Here is a 27,991-nt window from a genome sequence, read left to right on the forward strand (position 1 = left end):
ATAAAGTTGTATCTGCCTGCATGTGTAGAGGCCTGCAGGAGAATGGAACGTGCAGACGTATGGTTTAAGGTGAAGCTGCACATCCTGTTTTGACATGATAGGGTCTCTTCCTTTAACATAACATAAATTGGGGCCTATTGTCTGCTCTAGGAAACAGATGGAGACATAGCCAAAAAAAGGTAAATAATAACGATATAGAAAACGTATTGAACACGCCTTAGGGGAAAAAACTGTATATAATAGGGTACGAACACAGATTCGGGAGATTCTCTGCAGGGTCTCTCGGTTTTATTGTCTCTGATAATAAAATCTAAATTCTGGCATCAAAACCCCAAGACTCTGAGAATGATTCCTCATAGCACTGGCAGAAGCCACCACACTGTGAGGCGGCCTAGTCGTGGGTCAAAACATCACTCTTCCGTTCCGATCAGAACATCAAACAGGTTCTCCCCACCCACTGAGAAACCTGATAAAAGTGCTCCAGTTATTGGCGATTCTATTGTACGGAACGTAAAAATAGAGACACCAGCCACCATAGTCCAATGTTTACCGGGAGCCAGAGCGCCTGACATCTTGGCAAATTTAAAAGTGCTGGCTAATGCTAAACTTAAATTCAGTAAGATTGTTATCCACGTCGGCGCTAATGATGTTCGACTTCGCCAGTCGGAGATCACTAAAATAATGTTCAAGAGGTGTGTGAACTTGCAAGTATGATGTCAGACACTGTAGTATGCTCTGGTCCGCTCCCTGCTTACCGGGGTGATGAGATACATAGCAGACTGTCGTCACTCAATGGCTGGATGTCTAAGTGGTGCCCGCAGAATAACATAGGTTTCATAGACAATTGGACAAGTTTTTGGGGCAGACCTGACCTGTGGAAGAGATGGTCTTCATCCCTCTTAGGGTGGTGCCGCTCTTCTCTCTAGAAATATGGCACATAGTCTTAGAGTTCGTACTTGACTAACTGGGGCCCAGGTCAGGAAGCAGACAGACTGGCTAAACCGACCGTCTGCTAGCCACCTCACGTCACAGAAGTCTCAGCACATAGAGACTCCTTCACCTAGATATCACACTATAGAGACTGTGTCTGTTCCCCGAACTAGAAAATACAGAAAACATCCAAACCAAAGTAAGAGTAACAATTTAACTGATGTTCAACAAATAAAAGATGCTTACAATACAGAGAAACAATTGATTAGATTAGATTAGATTAGATTCAACTTTATTGTCATTGCACATGTAAGGTACAGGGCAACGAAATGCAGTTAGCATCTAACCAGAAGTGCAATAAGCAGAGGTACAGGATATACAGTGTCTACAATAGTTACATATGTACAGAATATACAGATAAGGCAGTAGTACTATGGACATAATTTACAAATTTTTAAATACTATCAGTATGATATACAGATGGGTGATATGAACATACTATACAGATGGATTGTACAGTAAATGTATGTACACTATGAGCAAAAACTATGAATATAATTACAAATGGATATGAATAGCTATACATTAAGATATATAAATACTAGTGCAATGAACATTGAAAGTGCATAGAAATAAAAATTTCCAGTGCATAGTACTCAGTGTGTGGATGTTTTTTTTTTTTGTTTTTGTTTTTTTAACCGATTTTAATGATGGGGAGGGGTGAAGAGTTTGTGGTGGTGTGTGAGGGGGGTATCATTGGGCAGAGTTTAGTAGGGAAACAGCTGTAGGGAAAAAGCTGTTCCTGAGTCTGCTTGTCCTTGATCGGAGGCTCCTGAAGCGCCTCCCAGAGGGCAGTAATTTAAACAGTCTATGGTCAGGGTGAGAGGAGTCCTTAAGAATGCCGCGAGCTCGACGTAAACAGCGTTTTCTCTGGACGTCCTCAATGGCAGGAAGTGGTGTCCCTGTGATGCGTTGGGCGGTTTTCACCACCCTCTGCAGTGCCTTGCGGTCAGCAACTGTGCAGTTCCCATACCAGACTGTGATGCAGTTGGTCAGGATGCTTTCAATTGCACACCGGTAGAAGTGCCGCTGGATGATTGGAGACAGGTGGTTCTTCTTCAGTGTCCTAAGGGAGAAGAGGCGTTGGTGAGCCTTCTTGACTAGGCTGGATGTGTTGGTGGTCCAGGTCAGGTCCTCCGAGATGTGCGTTCCCAGGAACTTGAAGCTGGAGACACGTTCAACAACCATCCCGTTAATGTGGATGGGGTCATGCGTTCCACTTTTCTTCTTCCTGAAGTCCACAATAAGTTCCTTTGTCTTGCTGGTGTTGAGGAGCAGGTTATTGTCAGCGCACCATGCAGCCAGGTGCTGTACCTCCTCCCTGTAGGCAGTCTCATCGTTGTCTCTGATGAGGCCAATCACTGTGGTGTCGTCAGCAAACTTGATGATGGAGTTGGATCCATGCACAGGCCTGCAGTCATGGGTGTAGAGGGAGTAGAGGAATGGGCTCAGCACACAGCCCTGTGGTACGCCGGTGTTGAGTGTGATGGTGGTGGAGCAGGTGTGGCCTGACCTAACATGCTGAGGTCTGTTGGTCAGAAAGTCCATAATCCAGCTACAGAGGGGGGTGTTAACACCCAAGTCTCCAAGTTTAGTGATCAGCTTGGAGGGAATGACGGTGTTGAATGCTGAGCTGAAATCAACAAACAAAATCCGTGCATAAGTGTTGTTATTATCCAGGTGTGTGAGTACCGAGTGCAGTACTGTGCATACTGCATCCTCAGTGCTCCTATTGCTACGGTAGGCAAATTGGTGTGGGTCCAGTGTGGGTGGGAGGCAGTTCTTGAGGTGTGCCAGGACCAGTCGCTCAAAGCACTTCATTACAATGGGTGTGAGTGCTACGGGGCGGTAGTCATTCAGGCACGTCGGGGAGGAGTGTTTCGGCACTGGCACAATGGATGTGGCCTTAAGGCATGTTGGCACAGTTGCTTGGGTGAGGGACAGGTTGAAAATGTCTGTGAAGACCTCTGCGAGCTGCTCTGCACATATCCTGAGCACACGTCCAGGAATGCCGTCAGGGCCAGCGGCCTTGCATGCATTGATCCGGCTCAATGCTGTGCAGACATCTGTGGAGGTGAGTTTGAGGGTCTGATGGTCTCCTGAGAGTGTTATCTTGGTGGCTGTCTCCTTGTTGTTATTCTCAAAGCGAGCATAAAAGTCATTTAGCTCATCAAGGAAGGAGACGTCTGTGACCGTTGGAGTGGAGTTGCATGGCTTGTAGTCACTGATGATAAAGCTTGGCTTACTGAATATATCAGGTCCCTTTCTACAAAAGCACTTTTTCTAAATGATTTGATCACTGATAATAATCTAGATTTGCTTGTTTGACAGAAACCTGGCTAAAACCAGATGAATACATTGATTTTCTATCTGAGGTAGTGCTTGCTGCAGATAAAGTCTTAATTGTTGGCGATTTTAATATCCATGTCGATAATGAAAAAGATGCATTAGGGTCAGCATTCATAGACATTCTGAACTCTATTGGGGTTAGACAACACGTTTCAGGACCTACTCATTGTCGAGATCATACTCTAGGTTTAATACTGTCACATGGAATTGATGTCAGTGGTGTTGAAATTCTGCAGCAAAGCGATGATATCTCAGATCATTATCTAGTCTTGTGTAAACTCCATAGAGCTAAAACTGTAAATTCTACTCCTTGTTACAAATATGGTAGAACCATCACCTCTACCACAAAAGACTGCTTTGTAAGTAATCTTCCTGATTCATCTCAATTCCTCAGCATATCCAATAGCTCAGAAAAACTTGATGATGTAACAGAAACTATGGACTCTCTCTTTTCTAGCACTTTAGATACAGTTGCCCGCATTTGTGAGAAAATCAAGCCAAGTTTCCTCACAAAAAGGCAAATGAGTCTAACAGCTGTAACACACAATACATATATTTGTCCATACCTCTGCATTTTCTCTCAAATAGAGTTTTGTATTTGAAAATCACTTCGCGTTTGTTTGAAACTCGAGTTTTTCTTTTTAAAGCAGATTGTGTTTATTTGCAAAACTATTGTTTATTAATAAAACTATTGTTTATGAATATTGGCACAAAATTCGCTCCATACAGTTGCTCCTTTACGCTTAAGGAAGATCAAAGAAAACAGTCTGACTCCGTGGTATAATGAGCACATTCGCAGCCTAAAGAGAGCAGCCCGGAAAATGGAGCGCAGCTGGAGGAAAACAAAACTAGAGGTATTTCGTATAGCTTGGTGGGAAAGTACCCTATCCTACAGAAAAGCATTACAAACTGCTAGATCTGCTTACTTTTCATCTCTTCTAGAAGAAAACAAACATAACCCCCGGTATTTATTCAATATAGTGGCTAAATTAACGAAAAATAAAGCATCAACAGGTGTTGGTATTCCCCAAGAGCACAGCAGTAATGACTTTATGAACTACTTTACTTCCAAGATCGATTCTATCAGAGATAAAATTGTAAGCATGCAGCCGTCAGCTACAGTATCGCATCAGGAGAGGAAGAATTGTATAAACTTGTTAAATTGGTTATTTCTCTGCGGCCCGGTGAAACACCAAATTGAGAAACTAACGGAATGCAGTCGATATAAAAAACTGGATGACGAGTAACTTCTTACTGCTAAATTCTGAAAAAACAGAAGTGTTAATTATATCAGACCTAAAACCCCCACATGTAATAATAACCTAGAACACTATCTAACACTCGACGGCTGCTCTGTCAATTCTTCTTCATCAGTTAGGAACCTAGGTGTGCTGTTTGATAGCAGTCTTTAATTTGAAAACCATGTTTCTAGCATCTGTAAAACTGCGTTTTTCCATCTCAAAAACATATCTAAATTGCGACCTATGCTCTCAACGTCAAATGAAGGAATACTAATTCATGTGTTTATGACCTCAAGGTTAGACTATTGTAATGCTTTACTGGGTGGTTGTTCTGCACGCTTGATCAACAAACTACAGCTGGTCCAAAATGTACTGGTCCTCAGTACCTGAGCGAGCTCTTATCACATTATAGTCCTTCACGTCTGCTGCGTTCTCAAAACTCTGGCCGTTTGATAATACCTAGAATATCAAAATCAACTGCGGGCGGCAGATCCTTTTCCTATTTAGCACCCAAACTCTGGAACAATCTACCTAACACTGTTCGGGAGGCAGACACACTCTGTCAGTTTAAATCTAGATTAAAGACACATCTCTTTAACCTGGCTTACACATAACACACTAATACATTTCTATTATTCAAATCCATTAAAGGATTGTTAGGCTGCATTAATTAGATCAAGCGGAACCGGGAACACTCCCATTAACACACGATGCACTCGTTACATCATAAGAAGAATGGCATCTACACTAATATTTGTCTGTTTCTTTCTTATTCTGTTTCTCAGTCCGTGTCCGGATCAGATGGTGGATCGGTGCCGGGAGATGATGTCTCCCTGATCGTCGGCGGAGGTCGGGACACCTGGATGAGCCCCGGGACATATCCCCAGTGAAGACCTCGACTTAAATGCAATAAAACTAAAACTAAAAGAAAAGAAAATAACTAAAAATATAATAAAATACCCAACTACATAATACCATTATTGTTAGAAATTGCAACAATAGAAAATAGAAATAAATACATTTATACATTTAAAATTTTAATTAAAACAATAAATAAACAATTATCTCCTGGCCAGAGGAGAACTGGCCCCCGACTGAGCCTGGTTTCTCCCAAGGTTTTTTCCTCCTTTCTGTCTCAGAGGGAGTTCTGGTTCCTTGCCGCTGTCGCCTCTGGCTGCTCAGCTGGGGACACTTAATTTCTAGCGATTATTGTCAATTTGATTTAGCAGATACTATTTAAACTAAACTGATCTAGACAATGACATCTCTGAACTCAATAATGAAATGCCTTTAACTGAAAATTGAGTGTTTAATCTTATTTTTATACATTACTGACACTCTATCCTCCAGCTTCATACTGTTAAGTGCTTTGACACAATCTGTATTGTTAAGAGCGCTGTATAAATAAAGCTGACTTGACTCGACTAGAGACATCAGCAGGACAACACCCTAAAAAGGGAATGTTTTGTTTTAGCACACTAAAATCCATGCCAATGTTCATATTTAGAAAAATGGTCTTTGACATGGAAAAGTGCTTAACGCCACAACAGAATGAGTTTTCACACATCGTCACATCACTCACCTGTATCGCTTCTATGAATGGAGAAAAACAGAATAATATTTTATATATGATTATATTTATATAATTAACAGTATATAGTATTTATAGTATTCAAATAAATAGGCTTACACTAACTATGCTTCACTTAAGGCGAAAGAAAAAAAAGTAAAAGGAAACCAAGATGGCTGAAAGTGGATTTTTCAAAAGCATATTATTTTGTATTTATTGATTGTACACAAATACAAGTTAACCCTTTATGGTTTCGATTTTTTTTCGACTGATATGATAAGGTACTTCAACCTTATTGATTCTTCATTAACAATTTTTATTTTAAAAGTGTCATTTTCTAGTGATTTTGTTGTGTTGGTGTATTGGCACTAAAATAAGCAAAATAAAAGAAAATCTGTAATCTGTCTTACTCAACTATGTTCCTATCCTGTAACTGTTATAGGCAAGGTTGGCATAGCCCTTATGAGATATGCTATTAAAACAAAGCATTAAACCAATCAAGTTCTGATACACTGAATCACTATTAAACGTGTTGTGTTTTTTGGTTGAATATTAGCATTTAAATTTGTTTAAATTAGAGTTTAAATTTGACTAGTGGGGAAAAATACATTTCCTAAATGGACAATGAAACTTTCATAGAGGTCATGAAAATTGACTACATTCAATACAGCTGCTGAAGGCATCCACGCCTATTTTTGGAACTAATTTTGGATCAAGACGTGAGGATAAAAAGTGCAGCAGCCATTGTTGATGACTAATGGTGAATCAAGAGAACGTCAAAACAAAAGTTAATCTTTTCAATTTTTATAGAAGTGTTGTACACTGTTGCACACACAAGAGGCAGAATATTCAAGAAAGCTTTAAAACCACACCATTGGGACTGTTGTTGGCCCAATGAATGCCTCTTACACCCCTACCAAGCAGCAGCAGAGTCGTGGGAACTATGTCCAGATCTGACCCAATCCTGTCACTTCTGAAGCAGACTAGTGAGTCTGTATATGATGAGATCCATGCTGTCCTTGTTCCAGTGGGTGACCAACAGACTACGCTTCCAAATGAAGGCATGATCCAGAAGTCTGCACTAAAATTTACAAAATTCAACCCAAGTCATTCACTATGTACTGCCACTGTAATGAATTCAAATTCAAATGAATTAAAACAATCTTATTTTCTGTTCGGCAGAATAAAGGAAGTCATTAGGTTTTTAATCATATGAGGATGAGTAAATGACAGCATTTCATCTGTGGGTCAACCACCCCTCTTATTTTTCAAACACCCGTCATATAGTGACAGGGTTTAAATCTTTAATTTATTATAGTACTGCATTACCGCACCAGCATATTAGGAAATGAGCAATGAACATGAGAATGAATCAGGTGTGTCTGGCTAGTTTTCTCCTTCACAAACGTCTGACACCTGCTCTGATCTGTGCTGCGGTTCATTCATCAGTCATCATATCGGCTCCTTCTCCACCGGTGGCGTCACTCAGGCTCAGATCCTCCAACATCTCCGCCAGAGAGATCCTGGGAGCGCCGTCGTCATCCGTGTCACTTTCCACTGGGATCTTTGAAGCATCTGTACAGGGAAATGATTCAGAAGTCAGAATCAGAACGAGCTTTACTGCCAAGTATGTCTGCACATGCAAGGGATTTGTTTTAGTGTCACAAGCTTCCAGTGCACAGAGACAACAACTACACACAGATAAGAACAAGATGTGAATAATGTGCACAGTATAAATAATGGTAGGGGTGTGCGATACTGACAAAAAATAATCTCTAAATATCTTCTGGGATTTTATCGATAACGATAATTAGACGATATTCTGCTGAGTGTGTTATTCTGCTGATATTTTAAGGACTATACTGTGGACAGCTGACTCCTGAAGTATTCTTCATATTCTGTGCTGGGCAGTTCACTCTGATAGAAATTAATCTTTTCCAATAAGTTTAAATTGATTTTTATATTTTAAGGGCATTTTTACCTTTATAAAGCCTTTTTTTTTTTAAGTGTCCATTATATTTTGAGTCAAATTCTTACATTTAATCAGTGAATTAGAATGAGTCATTTGGGCTGTTACCAAGCAAATTAAATCAGTATCAACTAAATTGATCTTTGCAAAGCAGAGGAAACACAGAAGCTGCATCTGAAGAGGCATTTAGATGGATTTACACACTGCAAAACATGAATGAATAACCCATTACACATGCATAAACAATGTTTTGATATATTAAACATAAAATGTTGAATACTGATATTTGAACTTCAACACAAGATACTTTAAATGTGAATTTAAAACGGCCAGTAGGTGGCAGCAAGTCACTGTTAATAAGTGAGTCATTGCCATTGAACCGAATCATTTAAACGGTTGATTCATTCAGGAACGAATCACCGTCATGTTGCTCAGAGACTCAAAACAGGGCTGTGGCTGTGTTTGGGATTATTTTTGTTGTCGAAATAAGAGCAAAAACAGTAGGATACATATGGAGCCTAAAACGCAAGTTTCTTAATTAACTTCTTGTTTATCGAACTGTTGTAAAAAAATCTATATCACATTTGTAATGATGGTAATCTTTGGAGAAAAACGTCACTCTTGGTGTGAAACTGATTAACTATATGAAGTGGTATAAATATATACCCATTATGCCCCCATGTCTTGAATTTGTGATCATTATAAATGTATTGTAATAGACTGAATCATGCAGTGAAAGAACACTCTGTAAATGCTCACTAGTCTAGACTTCATCACATAATGTATGCATGCGCTCTGCAGGGGTGTTTTGAATGATTTTTGCAAGATACTTGATAATGTCTAACCACACATCATTAAAACAGCAATTACGATGCTATCGCAGATGATATACATCACACCCCTAAACTCTGGTATGAGTACAGTGGGAATATTAATTATCAGTGGTGGTGTTTCTTTACCTCTGAAGATGTTGACGTTCTTCCTCAGCATCTCATCTTCCTCCAGGTCCTCCAGGAACTCATTGTATTGTCTACAAGAAAAAATTGGCATCATCAAACAGGCAACAAAAGCTAAATCAGAAAGGATAATGATTGACGTTTTAATTTTAATTAAAGTTGTCTTATGCTAAAAGTACATAAATAGAATTTCAGTAATCTGTTCCAATACCACAGGAAAAGCTCATTTGCTTTCAACACTCCTTTATTCTATTGAACAAGTATTTGATTAAAATATTAAAGCTAATAATAATTTAAGGCTGCATGGCATTTTAGGTTAATATTCATAAAGACAAGAGCCAGTAATAAAATGAAAAACAAAGCAACACAAAGAGAGCTTCAAGTCTGTCATCTTATTAAAGCTACTGAAGTTATTCAGACAGGCGCGGTGATGTTTTACTCTTAAATGCTAGCAAGGTCTCATTTGTCAGTATGTGTTAATGCATTAGCAAACATGAACTAACACGGACAACGTTTACATGCACGTTCTTGTTTTTAACTCAAGCTGGCAATGAGTGTGTCATATTTACTCCAGATACAGGAGAAACATTACCATTTCATGAGTTTAGGGCCTCAGTACATTTGTTTTTACCTAAATTCTGTGTTTCCATTCTGTGTTTTAGGATTAAAGTGCTGTGGCCTTTATTTGTGTGGTGTGATCGTTATATTTGATATAGAGTAAACATGTCCAGAGCATATCATCATTATCGACAAAATTGATTGCAATCTTGATATGATATTGCTTATTGCCCAGCCCTACCGTAACATGTCAAGTCTGATTATTGATGTCTGGCTACATGACAGGGAAGCAGTCTTCCTGTGGATTTAAGCGCATCCGGCAAGTGTTTCGCAGGTAAAAAAGTGAAATGATAAATATATGTTTTCATCTCTTGCAGAGTTAGACGTGATACAGTGAAAATGCTGCATCTGTCAGATACACAAAATTGTACGTTTGGTGTCACTACCATGATATATAATTTTGTAAAATAAGGTCTTTAATAAAGTTAGCATGGTTTCTGTACTGCCAGTACAGCAGAAAAATGGTATTGCAACACATTTACAATTGTAGTATCAGCTCGTGACAGAAACATCACTAAACAAAAGTATGCGATTATCACCAAAAATGGAGAAAACTAATGCTGTAGACATTCAAAGGCATTTTGATCCTTATTCTTCATACGTTTATCCACACTATATCTGAACAGTCAATTTCATGTAAAGTCAAGTCAGCTTTATTTATATAGCGCTTTTAAGCCAGAGGCGACAGCGGCAAGGATCCAGAACTCCCTCTGAGACAGAATGGAGGAAACCTTGGGAGAAACCAGGCTCAGTCGGGGGCAGTTCTCCTCTGGACAGGATATTAGTGTTTATTTATTGTTTAATTAAAATTTTAAATGTATAAATGTATTTATTTCTATTTTATATTGTTGCCATTTCTAACAATAATAGCATTATGTAGTTATGTATTTTATTATATATTTAGTTATTTATCATGTAAGCATGTCTGTCATATTTCACCCCGAAATCATGAAGGAAGAAAAAACTTGAATAAAGCTTATTTTTAGGACCATTACAGCTCTTTACATCAGACCATTCTTTTATGACAAGCCATAAATCATCATTAATGTAGAAGTCTCGTTCTCATTACTGTAATACTTCCAAGTTCTTATGGTTTTATAATAGTCATTTTTCTCAATAATTCCAATTAAATTGCAATTTTTATCTGTTGTGGTTAAAAAAAGCTTTTTGTATTTTATTTTTTCAGATTAGCATTCAACAAATACAGCTCTGATTTATTAATTGTTTTGCATTATAATAATATGAATTTGAGGGGTAAACGTGAGCTCTCAGATCTCCTCACCTCTCATCATCAGTGTCTGTGGCGTCTCTCTCTCGCTCCAGCTCCCTCAGCTTCCACGCTCGGCTCTTCACCCGCTTCATGCGGTCATAACTCTTCTTTATCAGCACCTGAACAGAAGCAGCACGTGTTATTATTATTAACATCATTATTAAACTTCAACATATTCCTGTAGCTAGCAATGCCACAGTCATAGGTTTGATTTCCAGAAAAAACAAGAATTGATTTGTATCTTGAATACAGTAGGGCTGTCAATTTTTTTTCCGAATTTTGAATATGGTTGAATTTAAAATAAAAATCCACATTTGAATGCAAAAACGTTTCATTCTAATTTTAGGAGTGTGTCAGGCAGCGTTATCAGTGGCACACGAGATGTGATGAAGATGTAGGTGTTGTTTCATTTGAATGTTTTTCACAGATAATCCAGCTGAAGACACTGGATACGGTGCTGCTGCGTTCTTCATTCAATATATTGCAGTAAAAGAGAACATCGATGCAGAGAAGATGCTGTTTACATCAGAACTGTTCACACTGAACTCATATTTATAGCATTTTCTAGAGGGACATCTATCAGCGTTGCACTCGTGTCTCACACAAGAGAGCCGCATGTTTAGAAAACCATCTAAAATTAATGTAAGGTCAACTTTTAAAAACATGTCTCCAGACTTTATGGTGGTTTCCCATCCCACTGCATCTCATGTGTTTAAATGAAGAAAGTACTCTTGGTGATTGGCTTTCGGTCCTTTGTATTAAACTCTACATACATGATGCTGTTGTGTTTCTAATTGTTTAAGCAACTTTATTAATTATATTTGGTTTATAAACATTATTTTAAATATTACGCACTTTTTTCAAAGATAGTCGTGCTATTTTATTGCTTTGAAGAAACGGTCATTAGTAATATTTTGCTCGATGCACTCTCTTGTGGCGTTTTTCCCCCCTAACGGAAATTATGCCCGTTACATTCAAATATAATTCAAATATTTAATTAACATTGAATTTCTTTCAGCCATTTTGACAGCCCTAAAATGCAATGTAAGTCACTTTCAATAAAAGTGTAGTTCTGCCAAATTCTGCCATCATGTAAATGTTATGTTCACATATCAAATTAAAAAATATTTTTATATTTTTTTTATAACTCACTATCATTAAAATGTTTGGGGTCGATAAGATTTTTTAAAATAGGTAGTTTTCTATTGTAACATTGCATTTTTTCCCTGTGATGGCAGAGCTGAATTTTCAGCATCGTTACTCTAGTCTTCTATATTTTATTTAGTCTTCTATTTATTGATGCATACAACAGAACATTTGAAACAGATTTTTTGGCAACCATTTAAATGTCTTTACTGTCACTATTGATCAATGAAATACATCCTTGCTGCTTCAGAATAATCATTTCTGACCCCAAACTTTTAAACAGTAGCAGGCATTAAAAATTAAACGCATAAAAACATTTCCATTTAAACACATTAAAAATTGATTACAAAAAGCACTGCAGAACTGCCTCTGAAAGTGAGTTTAGAAAAGCTTATGCAGTGCTCCTTTTTCCATATTATATTTGTATCTAATCCAACGGCATGCAGAATTGTTTGAGTGTCTAAACACTTTTTGGGGCCACTGTATTTGCACAGGCCCTGCACATCATTACATGCATATGAGTTGTAGTGATGAGTCTTACCACATCAGGAAGATGGTGAGGGTTCATCTTATTGAGGAACTCATCATTGATGTTGGCATTGGCAAAATCAAAACTGAGGTAAAAAAGAAGCATGTTACAATCAACATATTTCCATGTCTTCTGCATGAAATCACTGAAGTGAGGCGTGTGAACTGACCCCAGCACCAGATCTCCGATGTTCAGCAGGTGACCCAGGAACGTCCTGCAGTGATACTGATGACCGGAGTCCATCTCTGACGTCTTCTGAACCCAAACCTCAGCCAACATGTGCTGCAAACACAGACACGCACACATTTGCAAAAGTACAATCAGATGATGCACCAAATCCATTTGTCCTGCTAGAGCAAGAGTGTGTAGTACATGAGAAACAGAGCAGGGCAGATGCGCTGCGAAACACATTCAGTGTTCACGACAATCCAGAGAGACTCCAAGCGCTCCGGTAACACTGAAGCACATCGTTCTGTGTTCGGATGAGCCCAAGTCCTTCTGTGCCTCTATATACTGAAAGGTCTCTTAGATCAGGAACGTTTAAGGAGATGTATCCATATGAATTGCATCTGTTTGGGTTACGGGGAACATGATGAACAAAGTCTAGCAGACTAATCATTTAAAGAACTGTGAAGTCTGTTAAGTCTTTGGGTTGGAACAAAATTAACCCGTTACTGCCATTTAAAAATAACACTTTGACTCTAGAAAGAATACAAATCATTTTCTATTACGTTGTGCAAAAACATTTCTCATGTTTCGTTTTCACAACCAGAATACAATAACTAGACTTTGAATAAATGAGGAACACTAAGACTACGATAAATCATATATTACCTGTGATCATTTTTGCTTCTCTTGATTTACGTATTAAGCATAGTTGTCTGCAATATTTGCCCGCTGCTCATTTATCCTGAAAGCGTTTCATTTTAGTTTGCCATTTTGGCCCAGGCTTTCATGGTTGTGGTTTCCAGACATCAAGAGCTTAAATCCCCGTTAGAGCTGTTCTCTTAAATAGATCGTTTTCTGCCACATGGTTTGCTTAAGCTTCCCAACCTGGCAACCATCTAAACAATACGGAAAACGCACAAATGAGCTGTAAACAATAGCTAAGTTAAAGTTTATCCGTCTCTATTGAGATATTCTGCCCAACAGTCTTTCACAGGGTCGTTAGCTGTGACTAAATCTGCAGGCAAACCATGCGAGTTGACGTTGTTTTGATTTGTATTTTGCAACAAAACAATCATGATGAACTCTTTATCCTTTATCGTGCAGCCCTGTAGGAACAGTACTCATCACTTGTTGTTTATTGGAGTATGTAGGAGTTTTACCTTATTGGATATGAGACCGGCGCCGGCTCCTAACCTCTGATCTCTGATAACGTCGACGTCCATGACCATGAACTCCTCCAGCTGACGCGGGCCGCACAGACTGCTGAACGGGTGACGCCAGTATGTGTTCCCATCCACCTCAGCAACTGAAATCAAACACACGCTACAATAAATCAAACACTATGCTACCCCATCCTCTAAAGACCTGGGCTTTATGTTTGCAGCAGTTTAAAAAAAAAACATATTTCAGCAAAAGTTAATGGAGAAGCAGGATAATGGATATGACAATATTAATGTATTTGATCTTGCCAGACTAAATGTGTCCCTGGAGCACAAAACCAATCTTAAGTAGCACAGGTATATTTGTAGCAATAGCCAACAAAGTGTCAAAATGATTGATTTTTATGCCAAAAATCATCAGGATATTAAGTAAAGATCATGTTCCATAAAGATATTTTGTAAATTTCCTACCATAAATATATCAAAACTGAATTTTTAATGAGTAATGTGCATTGCTTGTATTTTCACAATATTTAGATTTTTATTTGCACTAGCAGGGGAATTACAAGACTTCTTTCCTAATTTCTACACTTGAGAGAGATATTTTGAATTTGGACTGCATTTAAACCGCTAGCTGTCAGCAATTCATACTGCAGCTTTTATTTTGACAGAAATGGCTATTTTATTTCGAAAGAAAACTCCAGCTTCAGTGAAAAAAGGCAAACAAAAAAGCATCTCACTACAAATCTAGTGATGCTGTAATCATCTGCCATGATAATAAAGCATAACTGGTGGCCGTTGCGTTCCCAAATGCGTGCTAAACCCACAGCATGTGTAATAAACGAGATCACTGCATTCATTCAGTGTGAACGGATCCATTCTGTGGCGCAGAAAACACCGGATCATGAGCTGATCGCTGCAGTGAAAACAGACTTGATGAAGGGATTAAGCCATATTGTGCTCTCAGTATTAGTTCATTTGACAGATACTGTGCCCAAATAATGGCCCAAAATAAATATAGTTTAAGAACTACACTTTTTGCCCGGATTGTTTCATATCTTCGTGTGACCACGATAGTATGGACACAGTTTTTCTATCATGATATTGCGATTAGGGATGCACGATATTTGATTTTTGAAATCCGATATGGCGATAATCTTCAACTCATTTGGTGATTTTTTTCCCCATGTAAGCTATAGTTCCTGACCGTTCAATCAAAACATACTCATAATTTTATGCCATCAATTACTGCTTTATTTAATCAGAAATACAGTCTAAATACTATGTGTATTTTGCTTTCATTTTAATAGAAGTAGGCCAACAGCACCCCCTACGGAAATAAAACTCTTGCTGAGCGGGCATTAGGACCCGGGGGAGGCTGCCGCTGCACGTGCTATTACTGTTTACTCTATCATACATCAAACTTCATTCTGTACATGCTTTCACAGATTAAATGCAGCGATCTAAACCACCAATCACCATTCAGGCAAATCTTTGAGCCACACTGCTGACGTGATCTAATCACTAGCAAACCCTGAGCGCATGTGAGTTCATGTATTCCTCTTATCGGCGAGACATATCGGCATAATTGTTAATAATAATAAGTTAAAATTGCGTTCGTTTAGATTGCTTTTTCTGTCAAGCAGGAAACGTTATTGTTGCTAACATAGCGACTCATTGAAAAATACATTGACAACATCTGTATTAAAGAGAAAAAGATCACTTCATCCGATGTTTAGGTGAAAAAAATAGCCTTGACAGCCTTACTTACTGGAGTTCCACAACTATTGACTTTGTTCTCTCTCACCGGACGTGTGTGTGTGTAGGTGTGTGTGTGCAGGTGTGTGTGTGTGTGTGTGTGTAGGTGAAGTAAAAGAGGAAAGCAGGCATATGGACCAAAGCACTAGGAGGCAAGGGAAGGGAAGACTCAATGTTTCTAAACTTAAAACTCATTTTTTGCCCCGTTTGTGTTGTTTTACTACTGACACAATTATTTAAAGTATAAAACATTGTTATTTACAATACACGGCGTGGTTTTAATCATATTTTTAGGGGGGGACAGCCTTCAGATAGGGGGGTCCTGTCCCCCTGGGACTTCCACCTATGCATATACTGAATAAATCTATATATATCAAATTATTCATTGTCATGTTTGTGATTTTTTATTCAAGTAAGCTATAGCTTCTGACCTTTAAATCAAAACAGACTTGTGAATTTATGACATCGATACCACTTTATTAATTCAGAAACAAGTATCTTAATGATATTTGAGCATTTTACTTTTATTATAGTAGAAGTAGGTAAAGTAAATAAAAATCTGTGCCGGATGGGCATTAGGACCCGGGGGAGCCTGAGCACACTGATGAGGTGATCTTATTACTATCACACTCTGAGCACATGTGAGATAGCCCTCTTATCAGCAAGGCATATCGGCATATTATTATGGTTTTCACACCATAAGTAAAGTAAAAGACCGCTTCTTAAACCAGAGGTGGCGAACATGCTGGTATTCTTGTGGAAAAAAACCATGCAAGCACCATCAACGACAGCATGTTTAGTTGTACTTTTCCTTTTGTTTTCGTTTTGAAAAGCTTGTTATCTTTGCTGTTTACCTCATGTTACACTATGGAGGCTCTTTTTAATTTTTTCACTTTAAATGTGACCAACTGAGAAGGTCAGTGGCAACAGAGCGTCCAGTAGGAAGAGCGAGTCTGGAGCCGTGTTGAGTTAGTGTAAGTGTGCAGTAACTCACTCTGCAGGGTGTTGGGGTCGATCAGGTGTATAGAGCTGGTGACCCGGATGCAGACACACACCTGACCCATGTTTCCCAGACTCTGGGCGAGACGTGGAGACAGACACACCACGTTATCCTGCAAGACAGCGAGGACAGATAAAAAAAACAAGACATATGGGATTTTTATTTTCTAAAGCTATGCATTACATGTGAAATCAATCCATGAGTGTGTGAGCAGAGCTGAATATACAGGACAGAATAAGACATCCCGCTCTTTAATGCTAATGATTATACTGCTCTTCAATCTTGATGGTACAACATAACAGGGCTGTCAAAGTAGCTGAAAAACTAAACATTTAAAAAGCATCATTTCAGTTGGGGGGGGGGAGCTTTTGTCTTCTCCTGAGGCCACAAGAGGGCGCAAATAAATAAAATATTACTAATGACCGTTTCTTCAAAGCAATAAAATAGCACGACTATCTTTGAAAAAAATGCATGTTTAAAATTATGTTTATAAACCATATAATTAATTTGCTTAAACAATTAGAAACACAACAGCATCATGTATGTAGAGTTTAATACAAAGGACCGAAAGCCAATCACCAAGAGTACTTTCTTCATTTAAACACATGAGATGCAGTGGGATGGGAAAACACCATAAAGTCTGGAGACATGTTTTTAAAAGTTGAGCTTACATTAATTTTAGATGGTTTTCTAAACATGCGGCTCTCTTGTGTGAGACACGAGTGCAACGCTGATAGATGTCCCTCTAGAAAATGCTATAAATATGAGTTCAGTGTGAACAGTTCTGATGTAAACAGCATCTTCTCTGCATCGATGTTCTCTTTTACTGCAATATATTGAATGAAGAACGCAGCAGCACCGTATCCAGTGTCTTCAGCTGGATTAGCTGTGAAAAACATTCAAATGAAACAACACCTACATCTTCATCACATCTCGTGTGCCACTGATAACGCTGCCTGACGCACTCCTAAAATTAGAATTAAACGTTTTTGCATTCGAATGTGGATTATTTTAAATTCGATGAATATTTGAAATTAAAAAAATTGACAGCCCTACTACATACATCAACAGAGAAGCAGTAAAACGGTGAATGAAAAGCATTCACCCAGCATGAACGCACACGAGAAATGTAGTGCAAATCATTCCAGGTTTATTCAGAATGAATAAATGATGTTTACCTTACACACAGGAACGATCTCCATTGAGAAGGTGCTTTTGTAGTTGTAGGTATTGGAGTGAATATCATGAGAGATCAACCGCTGAGACGTCTTCGACCTGTACAAACAACATTCACTATTAGTTTAATAGATGCAACATAAAAACTCAAGGGACTGGATTAGATACAAGCCATCAGCTCTCTCTCATATCCCTTAATGCTTCCCTTCAATGATACACTGAACTAAACAAAGCAAAGCTTACATTTAGCAAAGTATGGTATGTTTGGAATATCATTTGTGTGAATTCAAACTCAACATATGAGTGAACGCATGTAAAATTGCTTATGATTACATTTCAGTGCTTATAAACTGAAAACTTTTCTTTTGTGTTCAATCCAACAGAACAGGTGCACAGACAAAATTAACGTTTTGTTTCATAAGACATGCTGAACATTTATTGAATATGATTTTCAGACCTGCAGGGAACTGTGCACTGCAAGAAGTCCACCATCTTCTGAGCGTGCTGCTTAGAGGCGTAGTAAAAATCAATGCCCTCTGAAGACACACAGACATTCACATTACAAAGCAAGAACAATATAGATGGGCAGGCTATGACTATAACACAGCATCAGAGGAGGAGGATGATGGGAAATATACCATGAATCTCTTTGATGCGCACGGTGTTCTGATGCAGCTTGTGCTTCAAAATCAGCTGCTCCAGGTAGTAAAAGGTCTTTTTGTGGACAGTCTGAAGAAAGAAAAAGCCCATAATACAATGCTGACGGCACAGAGAAACAGTAATACTTTCAATAATAAACACAGAAGATAAATGTGAATGATGCTGTCTGAAAGCAATAGGGTTCAGCAGAAGTAGGTCAATGGTACAATAAATGACAAATAATGTTAGCTCTTGCCATGCATTTAATTCAGTGCGTCTTAAATATTAGACCAGCGCTCTGCTCTAGGCATGTGTCTCCTGCGTGTACCTTCTGTCGGACTTGCACGACTGCTTTCCAGAAGTCTTTGGCCTCCACCCGATGGCAATCCTCACACATCTGAGGATGAATGACAAACTCCACCACGAACACCTGCTGCAGAATGGCTCCATTCATGACCTACAGACACATCAGTCTCACTGAAACACAGCTCTGACTGCAAATCTGGAGTCGTCTCAGTCTAGAAATCAGCTGCAGTACCTCTTTCTGGATGGTCAGCTTCATCTTGATTCTTTTAGAGTGGGGCTCCGTCCATAAGAAGCCAGCATCGATAAGTCTCACCTTGATGGTAATAAAAGAAAGACGCTGTGAACTCAGCATCAGCTGCAGGCGATGTGCTGGTGGTTCTGTGAGTTACCAACCTTTGCCATGGAGGCCTTGAGTTTCTTAAGACACAGAGCCAGAAGCTCCCTGGACTCCAGAGCGCACTGGACCCACGTGCCCGGAGGCTGCAGGTACCTACAGAAACACAGGAAAACACTTATCTAGACGTGACTGCACACTTAAACAACAGAGGGAGATCTTTCGCTCTGTGTTTCGGGGATCTGTACTATCATCTTTTTCTATATCCATATTCTAGTCCTTTATTTCAGCTCTAAAAAAGGTGCTGACATGCTTTAGAGCAGTGCAATATTCTGAAAGCTGAATAAATCATCTTTCCATTGATGTATGGTTTGTTAGGATAGAACAATATCTGAAAATCTGGAATCTGAGGGTGCAAAAAAATCTAAATATTGAGAAAATCTCCTTTAAATTTGTTCAAATGAAGTTCTTAGCAATGCATATTACTAATCAAAAATGAAGTTTTGATATATTTACAGTAGGAAATTTACTAAATATCTTCATGATACATGATTTTTACTTAATATCCTAATGATTTTTGGCATACATTTTTTTTATAATTTTGATCCATACAATGTATTGTTGGCTATTGCTACAAATATACCTGTGTTACTGATGACTGCTTTTGTGCTGCAGGGACACATCATGTTCTTGACAAGAGAACATAAACATCAACAGGTAGTTAATAAGAGTGGTATGATGCTTTTGTCTGCATTTTATGATTTAAAGGCATAGTTCACCCCCCAAAACTGAGAATTCTGGCATTATATACTCCTCATAAGCCATGTATCAGTTATGAGTTACTCTCTCGGGATGTTTCTCAGTTGTGCTCCACTCTCCATTGTCAGCAGACATGGTCATAGCCTGTGTTCTCGAGCTGACTGCAGCAGACCGTACCGTTCACACTGCCTGCAGAACTGGATGGTGACTTGTTTGGGAATGCCTTCTGAGATGTCCACTTTATTCCTCAAGCAGGAGACGCACATGTTGGCTGGGTTCGGAGGAACGGGAATGCCACACATACAGCACAGACTGCAAGCCCAGAGAAAAGCAGAAGGATTCAGAAACGATCCAAACATCTCCATCAAAAGCTGAAGGTTTGAAAACACTCGTAGAAGCTGTCACTATCACAATACTCTCAGAAATCACACTGTAATACTCACATATGGCCTTGGCTGCTTGATGGCGGGGCTTGCATGTACTCCATGACTACAACAACAAAACAAAGATAATAACTCATTATCTATCACACGATTAATCGCATCCCAAATAAGTGTGTTTGCATACTACATGTGTGTGTGCGGTGTCTGTTTATTAGGTATATAACACACACGTGTATGTATTTAAGACGTATGTGTTACGTTTATATATTAAATATGTTTATGTATAATACAGATTATATTCATATAAATGTATACATGTAAATATTTTCGAAATATATGTGTGTATTTATATGCATAATAAATATACACAGCACAAACACACATATATGAAAACAAAAATGCGATTAATCGTCTGACAGCGCTGTATTTTAATAACCAAGACCTGAAGAGATCAGTCATAAATTAAGTTTAAAATAATGAAAGCATTCTTGGATGCTTGTGCTTTATATTACTAGCGTTATTGCTGAATATAGGGATGCCTGTGGGAATGCAGCGGGTGTTACCGCCTGACACATCACCGTAGCACGATACTAACCTGACCTCAGCGCAGTTTAAGTGTCAGTGCATAGAAACACTAAACCAACACTCACTGTGTCGGAGAATCGGCGATAACCAGTTCAAGTAGATCAATAACCTCAGGAGAACATCACATGAACACAGCACATGTGTCTGCGACTAGACCGACGCCCGCTGATGACCTCACGACGCGATGTCGGAATGACAAGACCCCGGCAGCTACCCGACATGCGCCTGACTGTAAATGCGAGTAATACCGGCACCCCTGCATCAGAGTGTTTATTTTAATCATGTTGTAGTGAACTCACTTAGATGCACCGATAGAGCTCACATTCAACCCGAGTAAAGCAGTAGCAATGCTAATTATCCGATAATGTCATTTAATCCTGCCTGGAATGGTCTTTGGGATGCAGAGATATGAAGGAATGATGCAATTATACTAAATACAGATGTAAATATTAATAATAAAACCCTACACAATCCCCAGCTTTTTGTAAGTGGCCTCTCCTGTTTTCACAAACGTTTTGATAGAAACTGCTTTAATGTTGGATCCAATCCTCTGTAAATCAGAATGGATTACACCTCATTGGCACAGCATTTGGACTTTTTCATATAAATACTTGACAGAATTATTAGCAGATTATATATATATATATATATAGTGTTTGTGATAAATGCACCTTTTGTAACATATCAGCTGAAGATATTGAACATTTATTTGTCTATTGCTTGGGTTGACTTTAAAATAGACATAACAAAAATAAATAAAGCCCTTAATTTAGAACCTCGTGATATTTTACTTTGTTTTCAAAACCCATATTATTCTGAATAACAAAATTACATCATTAATATGTTAATCATCTTAGCAAAGTTTTATATTCATAAGTTAAAAATAATTAAAAAGAAACCATCACCTTTCGTAACACTGATCTTAAAATATACTCTGAAACCCTTTCTAATATGAGATCACCAAATAAGAAACTTATAAAAACAATACAAATTCTAAAGCTTTTCAAATTTATGTAACTTACTGCCCTAAAATTATATAGCACTTTTTGGGCCTGTTTTTTTTTATTATTATTATCAATAAACAGCTGTAGTAACCCCATAAGGTGTGTGGACTGGAGGTGGGGGTAAGTGAGGGTAAGTAATGGGTGTGGTGTAGTTTTGTAAACCCCAACCAGGCATGTGTGGGATGGAGTAAGCAGTAACCGAGTTCAGTGTGGGGGTCTAGGGGTGGATAGCAGGTTGGCCCAACATGTCATACGTATAAATCTGCCTCGGTCTCCTCTCCCTAGCTGACCTTCTAACACTGGTCTCTTCTTCCATTCCCAGAGCCTCAGCTCTGTCAACAAAATCAGGCTCACTTTCTGTATTTGTTCCGTCTCCTTCGCCAGCGTCAACTGGATGTACTGCCTCAAGGTAAGTAGCTGCCCTTCTCTCTACTGGACTCTCACTTGTTCTTTGCACTTCTCTGTCCTGAATCTGCCCTGAGCTTTCCCTTTCCGGCATAACCTCCCCAAGGTTCCTGACCAACACTCGATCTCCTGCCTTCAGCACAACCCCCCTCACTTTCCTGTCATACTGTGCTTTCCCTCGCGCACTTGACTGTCGACTGTAGCTCTCCGCGATCTGGTATGCTTCACTCATTCTGTGTGCCCACTGCTTTGCATACCCCTTCGGTGTGACTTCTTCTGTTGGTTCCACCAGGCCAAAGATCAGGTCAACTGGAAGGCAAGGATGCCGAGTCCGTACAAGTGGAAAAAGGGTGAGTATCCTGTCGACTACTTCATCTTCATACACAGATCTTCAACAGATCACTGGAGCTGTGCAAAGTCCCCTCATGCTTCAAACGCTCCACCATCATCCCCATCCCAAAGGAACCCAAAATTACTGGACTTAATGACTACAGACCTGTGGCTCTAACGTCTGTGGCCATGAAATAATTCGAAAGACTGGTTCTGGCTCATCTGAAGGACATCACTGGACCCTTACTGGACCCCCTGCAGTTTGCCTACAGAGCAAACAGGTCTGTGGATGATGCAGTCAACATGGGACTGCACTTCATCCTGCAGCATCTGGACAGACCAGGGACTTATGTGAGGATCCTGTTTGTGGATTCAGCTCCGCTTTTAACCATCATCACGGAAACCCTTCAAAATAAACTAACTCAGCTCTCCGTCCCCACCTCCGTCTGTCAGTGGATCACCAGCTTCCTGACAGACAGACAGCAGTTAGTAAAGCTTGGTAAATTCACACCCAGCACTCGTACCATCAGCACTGGAGCTCCTCAGGGCTGCATTCTCGATACCACACTGATCGGCCTCATTCAGGATGGTGACGAGTCTGTTTACAGACAGGAGGTTAAGGAGCTGGCTGTCTGGTGCAGTCTTAACAACCTGGAGCTTAACACGCTCAAAACTGTGGAGATGATTGTGGACTTCAGGAGAAACCTGCACTCCCCCCACTCACCATCATGAACAGCACTGTAACAACAGTGGAGTCATTCAGATTCCTGGGCACCACCATCTCTCAGGACCTAAAGTGGGATATTCACATTGACTCCATTGTCAGGAAGGCCCAGCAGAGGTTATACTTTCTTCGCCAGCTGAGGAAGTTCAACCTGCCACAGGACTTACTGAAACAGTTCTACTCCGCCATCACTGAATCCATCCTCCGCACTTCAATAACTGTCTGGTTCAGCTCAGCTACCAAATCTGGCCTCAGAAGACTACGGAGAGTAGTCCGGACTGCTGAGTGAATCATTGTTGTTGTGACTCATCCACTGTAGAAATATACAAAGCAGCAACCCAGGCCACGTCCTTTCTCTCTGATACATGACTGCCCTCCCATGCCGCTTGTATCGCCCCCATGGGTAGTTCTTCTGTGCACTCCGATTCATAAACTTCAATGTCCAGAGGAAGACGAGACAAGGTGTCTGGGTAGATGTTGACCTACTCTGGCCGGTACTTGATGTCAAATTGGAAGTCAGACAACTCCCCAACCCACCGATGGCCTACTGCGTTGCGCTTGGCTGTGCTCATCATGTACGTGAGGGGGTTGTTGTCGGTATACACAGTGAAGTGTGGGGCGTAGAATAAGTAGTCTCTGAATTTTTCACATACCGCCCACTACAGTGCCAGGAACTCGAGTTTACCACTGTGTAACCTGTAGTTATTCTCTGTTGCCGTCAATGTCCTGGACCCATACCCAATGACCCTCAACTTCCCTTCTTGTCGCTGATATAGGATAGCCCCTAGGCCCCTTTCCGATGCGTCTGTGTGGAGCGAGAAGGGTAAGTTGAAGTTTGGATATGCCAGCACAGGTGGGTTTACTAACATTTCAATTAGTCTTTCCAGGGTCTGTTGGTGGTTCCTGGTCCATTCTACTGGAGTCCTGGAGGGTACTTGCGGACCTTTAACTTTGCTCCTGCATTGTGGACCCTTTGCTGTCTCAGGCTTTGCTTGCAGCAACTCATACAAGGGTTTCGCGACCACCTCCAAAGATCTTTAGATGCTCATTTCACGCATTGACTATGATCTTCACAGGCTCTCAGTGAGCATCTCCTGTTGTGTTTCACAGATGAAATCAAGTGAATAAACGATAACAGAATGAACTCATAATGAAGTGATGATAAGAGTTCCTCTGGGTCTTCTGAAGGTTAAAGAGCATCCCGTCTATACGGTGATTTCAGTCCTCCAGGCCAAAACTGTTCATATTTTATTAAACACAAATCTCTCTGTTGTTGTATAATTCATTGTTCTCAGACTCTGCATCTAGTGCATTATTATCAGTCCGCTCTCATTTAAAAACATTAAAAAAAGCAATGACTGATATATACAGCACTTTATGCAATATAGATGGTTTTATAGCAGCTTCACAACAATCAATGATGCAAAATTCATCAGATATCCAACAAATCCAAATTCTGCTGTAAAGCAGCTCTAAAAAGACAAGTGTCATTATTCAGATCAAACCTGTTATGATTTATGAAATGCATATTGATTACTAATCTAAACTAGAACCCATATGACAACAAAATTAGTTTAATATACAAAAATGGCCAACAATTATACACACACACACATATATATATATATATATATATATATATATATATATATTTCCCCCAGAATATATTTACATAAATATATTTTTGTACCAAGATTCAAGATTCAAGCTTTTTATTTGTCACATACACAATTATACAGAGTATAGCCAGCAGTGAAATGTAGGACCAGCAGTGAAATGTAGGTGAAATGTACCAATATATTTTTGTAGATTTTTAAAAAAATTATATTTTAAAAGTATAAATAAAAATAGCCTATATATACACTGAACAAAATGATAAACGCAACACTTTTGTTTTTGCCCCCATTTTTCATGAGCTGAACTCAAAGATCTAAGACTTTTTCTATGTACACAAAAGGCCTATTTCTCTCAAATATTATTCACAAATCTGTCTAAATCTGTGTTAGTGAGCACTTCTCCTTTGCCGAGATAATCCATCCACCTCACAGGTGTGGCATATCAAGATGCTGATTAGACAGCATGATTATTGCACAGGTGTGCCTTAGGCTGGCCACAATAAAAGGCCACTCTAAAATGTGCCATTGGTTGCATTAGTAATAACAGCCACAAAATAAGTTATCTCTATATGTAGTAATACAATCTGAGACCTTCCTCTCATAATGCGATTACAGGAGGTTAATATGATCTACCTGACCACTAGCAATCTAATCACCTGAGTACCTAAATACAGGGAAACTGACTGTTGTTCCAGGTTAGTGATTCCTCAACAGCTGTTTCATATCTCTTGTATTTTCACCCCTTTCTCATGTAATTAAATAATTACAAATCGTCTGTACTCCCCCCACTTCACTTCCTGTCTAAATCAGGCTACTGTCCTGTTCTAATACAAGGCAATAAATGCCAAAAATATATTTTAAAAAATAACTACAAATCAAAACAATATTTCATGTCAGTTTTTATTTATTTATTTGGTCAAAACAAACATTCAACAATCCATCTGATTACACTGCAGAGGTAGCCTATATTACCAGATACTTTTTTTCTATTAAAAACAGGAAACTCTGACTCACAATTTTGTGGTTCCTATTTTTATTAATCATCCCCTACTCCAGCGCAGAGCTGGGACTTTTATTTTGACAGGTCGTTTGGTTTCTTGTTTTCAGAATTAAGATAATCAAATGTGAGACCATGGTCTTGTGTGTGTAAGTGTGAGACTGACTGTCTCCATCATCTGATTCTGTCAAACATCAGCACACAGGGTTGCCAGGTCTTCACAACAAAACCCAATGGTGCCCAATGGTGTTTCGAGGGGGTCCCCAGTAAAAATCACATTCATACATTTGAATATTTACACACATCCACATACAGATTTAATTGATTTCTTTAATTGATCATAAAAACTGAATTCCTATAACGTGGATATGTGTCACGGAATATGCCACATTTTGGATGAATAAATCAAATGTAGGTCAGTACACTTGAATCAAAACTCGATATGGACTATATTAAGCCTCAGTATATGAGCATAATCTCTAGAACTGCTTTGTTTTTTTTTGTTAGATGCCAGTGTTTCCTGTAGTTATGCAAACTAGATTTGGTTTCAAAAACAGTATCAGTAAACTATTTCTTATCATTTTAAATCTGCATTTAACTTCTGATCAATCTCAAAGTAAAAGGTGGCACTAAAGTCTGATTTTGTGGTGGATGTGCTCAATTATTATAATCTTAATGACGGATTGTGAAACTCTGACAGTAATCAGTGTTGAGTTGTACTGTAAGGTTAACCCTGCATGCTTGAAAATTATTAACAGCTGAAAACATTCATTCGAAATTTAGAAAAGTAATCAAAAAGTAAACAAAACCTTTGCTTAATCGCAAGATATAACCATTGCAGTTAATAGCAGGGCCGGCGCTAGCCATTTGGGTGCCCTAAGCACAAACGCTTGGCGGTGCCCCCCCCCCCCACCACCACCAAAGAAATAACTACCATTCAGAATTTCTTAGTTAGGTTCTCTTTACTTCCAAAATAACTGCTGCAAATAAATAATTGGAACAGAACAATGTAAACACAGAAAGTTAAAAGCGCAAAAAAAGTTTAAAGTGCAAATAACAGTATAAGTGTATGAATTTTATGAAGTATGAATTTTAAAGTGCACATTTTAAACTGCAAATAACCATACATAACTGCACAGTAGAATTTACTCAACAGAGGGACTACATCTCTATAAAGAGACCATTCTGCTATTCTATAGAACTATATTAAACATTTTCACTACCATCAGTTGTCAGAGGCCCTACAGAGGCACACGCCTACATTTCCTAGCTGCAAAATCAGCTATCAGGTCATCATATGACAGTTTCTGAGCCACGTCCCCATTGATGCTGATGACAGCCAGACCACTTAAACGTTCCTGCCCCATTGATGAACGCAGGTACGTTTTGATGAGTTTGAGCTTTGAAAAGCTTCGCTCAGCAGAGGCAACTGTGACAGGGAGAGTCAGTGCAATACGAAGAGCAATCCACAGATTGGGATATACCTCTTGAAGCCGATTGTTATGCAGAAATGTCAGCATTTCCCAGGCAGATGTCTGTGGTGAAAGCTGAGGAAGGTTGATGATTTCCTGCATCATCTCAGGTCCATCAATGTCAGCCAGTCCCTTATCCGTCATTGTCTTGTGTACTTCATTGCAGTGTCTCTTCAAGTCCTCCTTGGACATTCCGTTCACTTTGCTGAAGTCAAGCAGCACTCCATATTTTTCTTTGACTTGATTCATGGTCTCAAACCTCTCCTGTAGTGACATCAAAGCAGAGTCCACAACACAATTGAAAAATGTGACTTCAAGCTTTTTAAGGGCATCATTGAGGGGCTCATCAGCAGCTTCGTATGCAAAGTGCCTTTTTGTGCTCCTGAGCCTTTTCTCCTTAAGCTGTTTCTATATTCAGGGCCTCACAGAGTTCCTTGGCAGTTGACACAGCCTCATCAAACTCAGATTGTCTGTATTTGGAGAGGTTGATTTTGGTACTGTCAATGAGCCTGACAGCAATATCAAGCTGCATGGAAC

General features: G+C 39.2%; 1 protein-coding gene across 6 annotated transcripts; it reads right to left on the reverse strand.

Moving 5' to 3' along the window:
* Window positions 1-6,934: 6,934 nt before the first annotated feature.
* LOC306854605 (60S ribosomal export protein NMD3-like) lies at window positions 6,935-21,076 on the reverse strand. Of its 6 annotated transcripts, none has more exons than XR_013782856.1 (17): window positions 20,972-21,076; window positions 20,382-20,427; window positions 20,116-20,250; window positions 19,239-19,335; window positions 19,078-19,158; window positions 18,868-18,996; window positions 18,539-18,629; window positions 18,358-18,436; window positions 17,903-17,999; window positions 16,719-16,836; window positions 13,967-14,112; window positions 12,808-12,920; window positions 12,651-12,723; window positions 10,976-11,082; window positions 9,079-9,149; window positions 7,485-7,725; window positions 6,941-7,231 (listed from the first exon to the last, which is right to left on the reverse strand). XR_013782856.1 is itself a non-coding variant. In XM_079392767.1 (17 exons), the coding sequence occupies exons 2-16, from the start codon at window positions 20,423-20,425 to the stop codon at window positions 7,589-7,591; spliced, it is 1,518 nt and encodes a 505-aa protein (XP_079248893.1). In that variant the 5' UTR covers window positions 20,426-20,427; window positions 20,972-21,076; the 3' UTR covers window positions 6,941-7,231; window positions 7,567-7,588. The 6 variants fall into 6 exon arrangements, 4 of the variants coding, with proteins under 4 accessions (XP_079248891.1, XP_079248892.1, XP_079248893.1 ...); XM_079392767.1 differs by having other exon boundaries at window positions 7,567-7,725; XM_079392768.1 differs by having other exon boundaries at window positions 7,567-7,725; window positions 20,917-21,066.
* Window positions 21,077-27,991: the final 6,915 nt, after the last annotated feature.

Source organism: Barbus barbus (genome assembly GCF_936440315.1).
Source record: "Barbus barbus genome assembly, chromosome: 34".
Classification (NCBI taxonomy): Eukaryota; Metazoa; Chordata; class Actinopteri; order Cypriniformes; family Cyprinidae; genus Barbus; species Barbus barbus.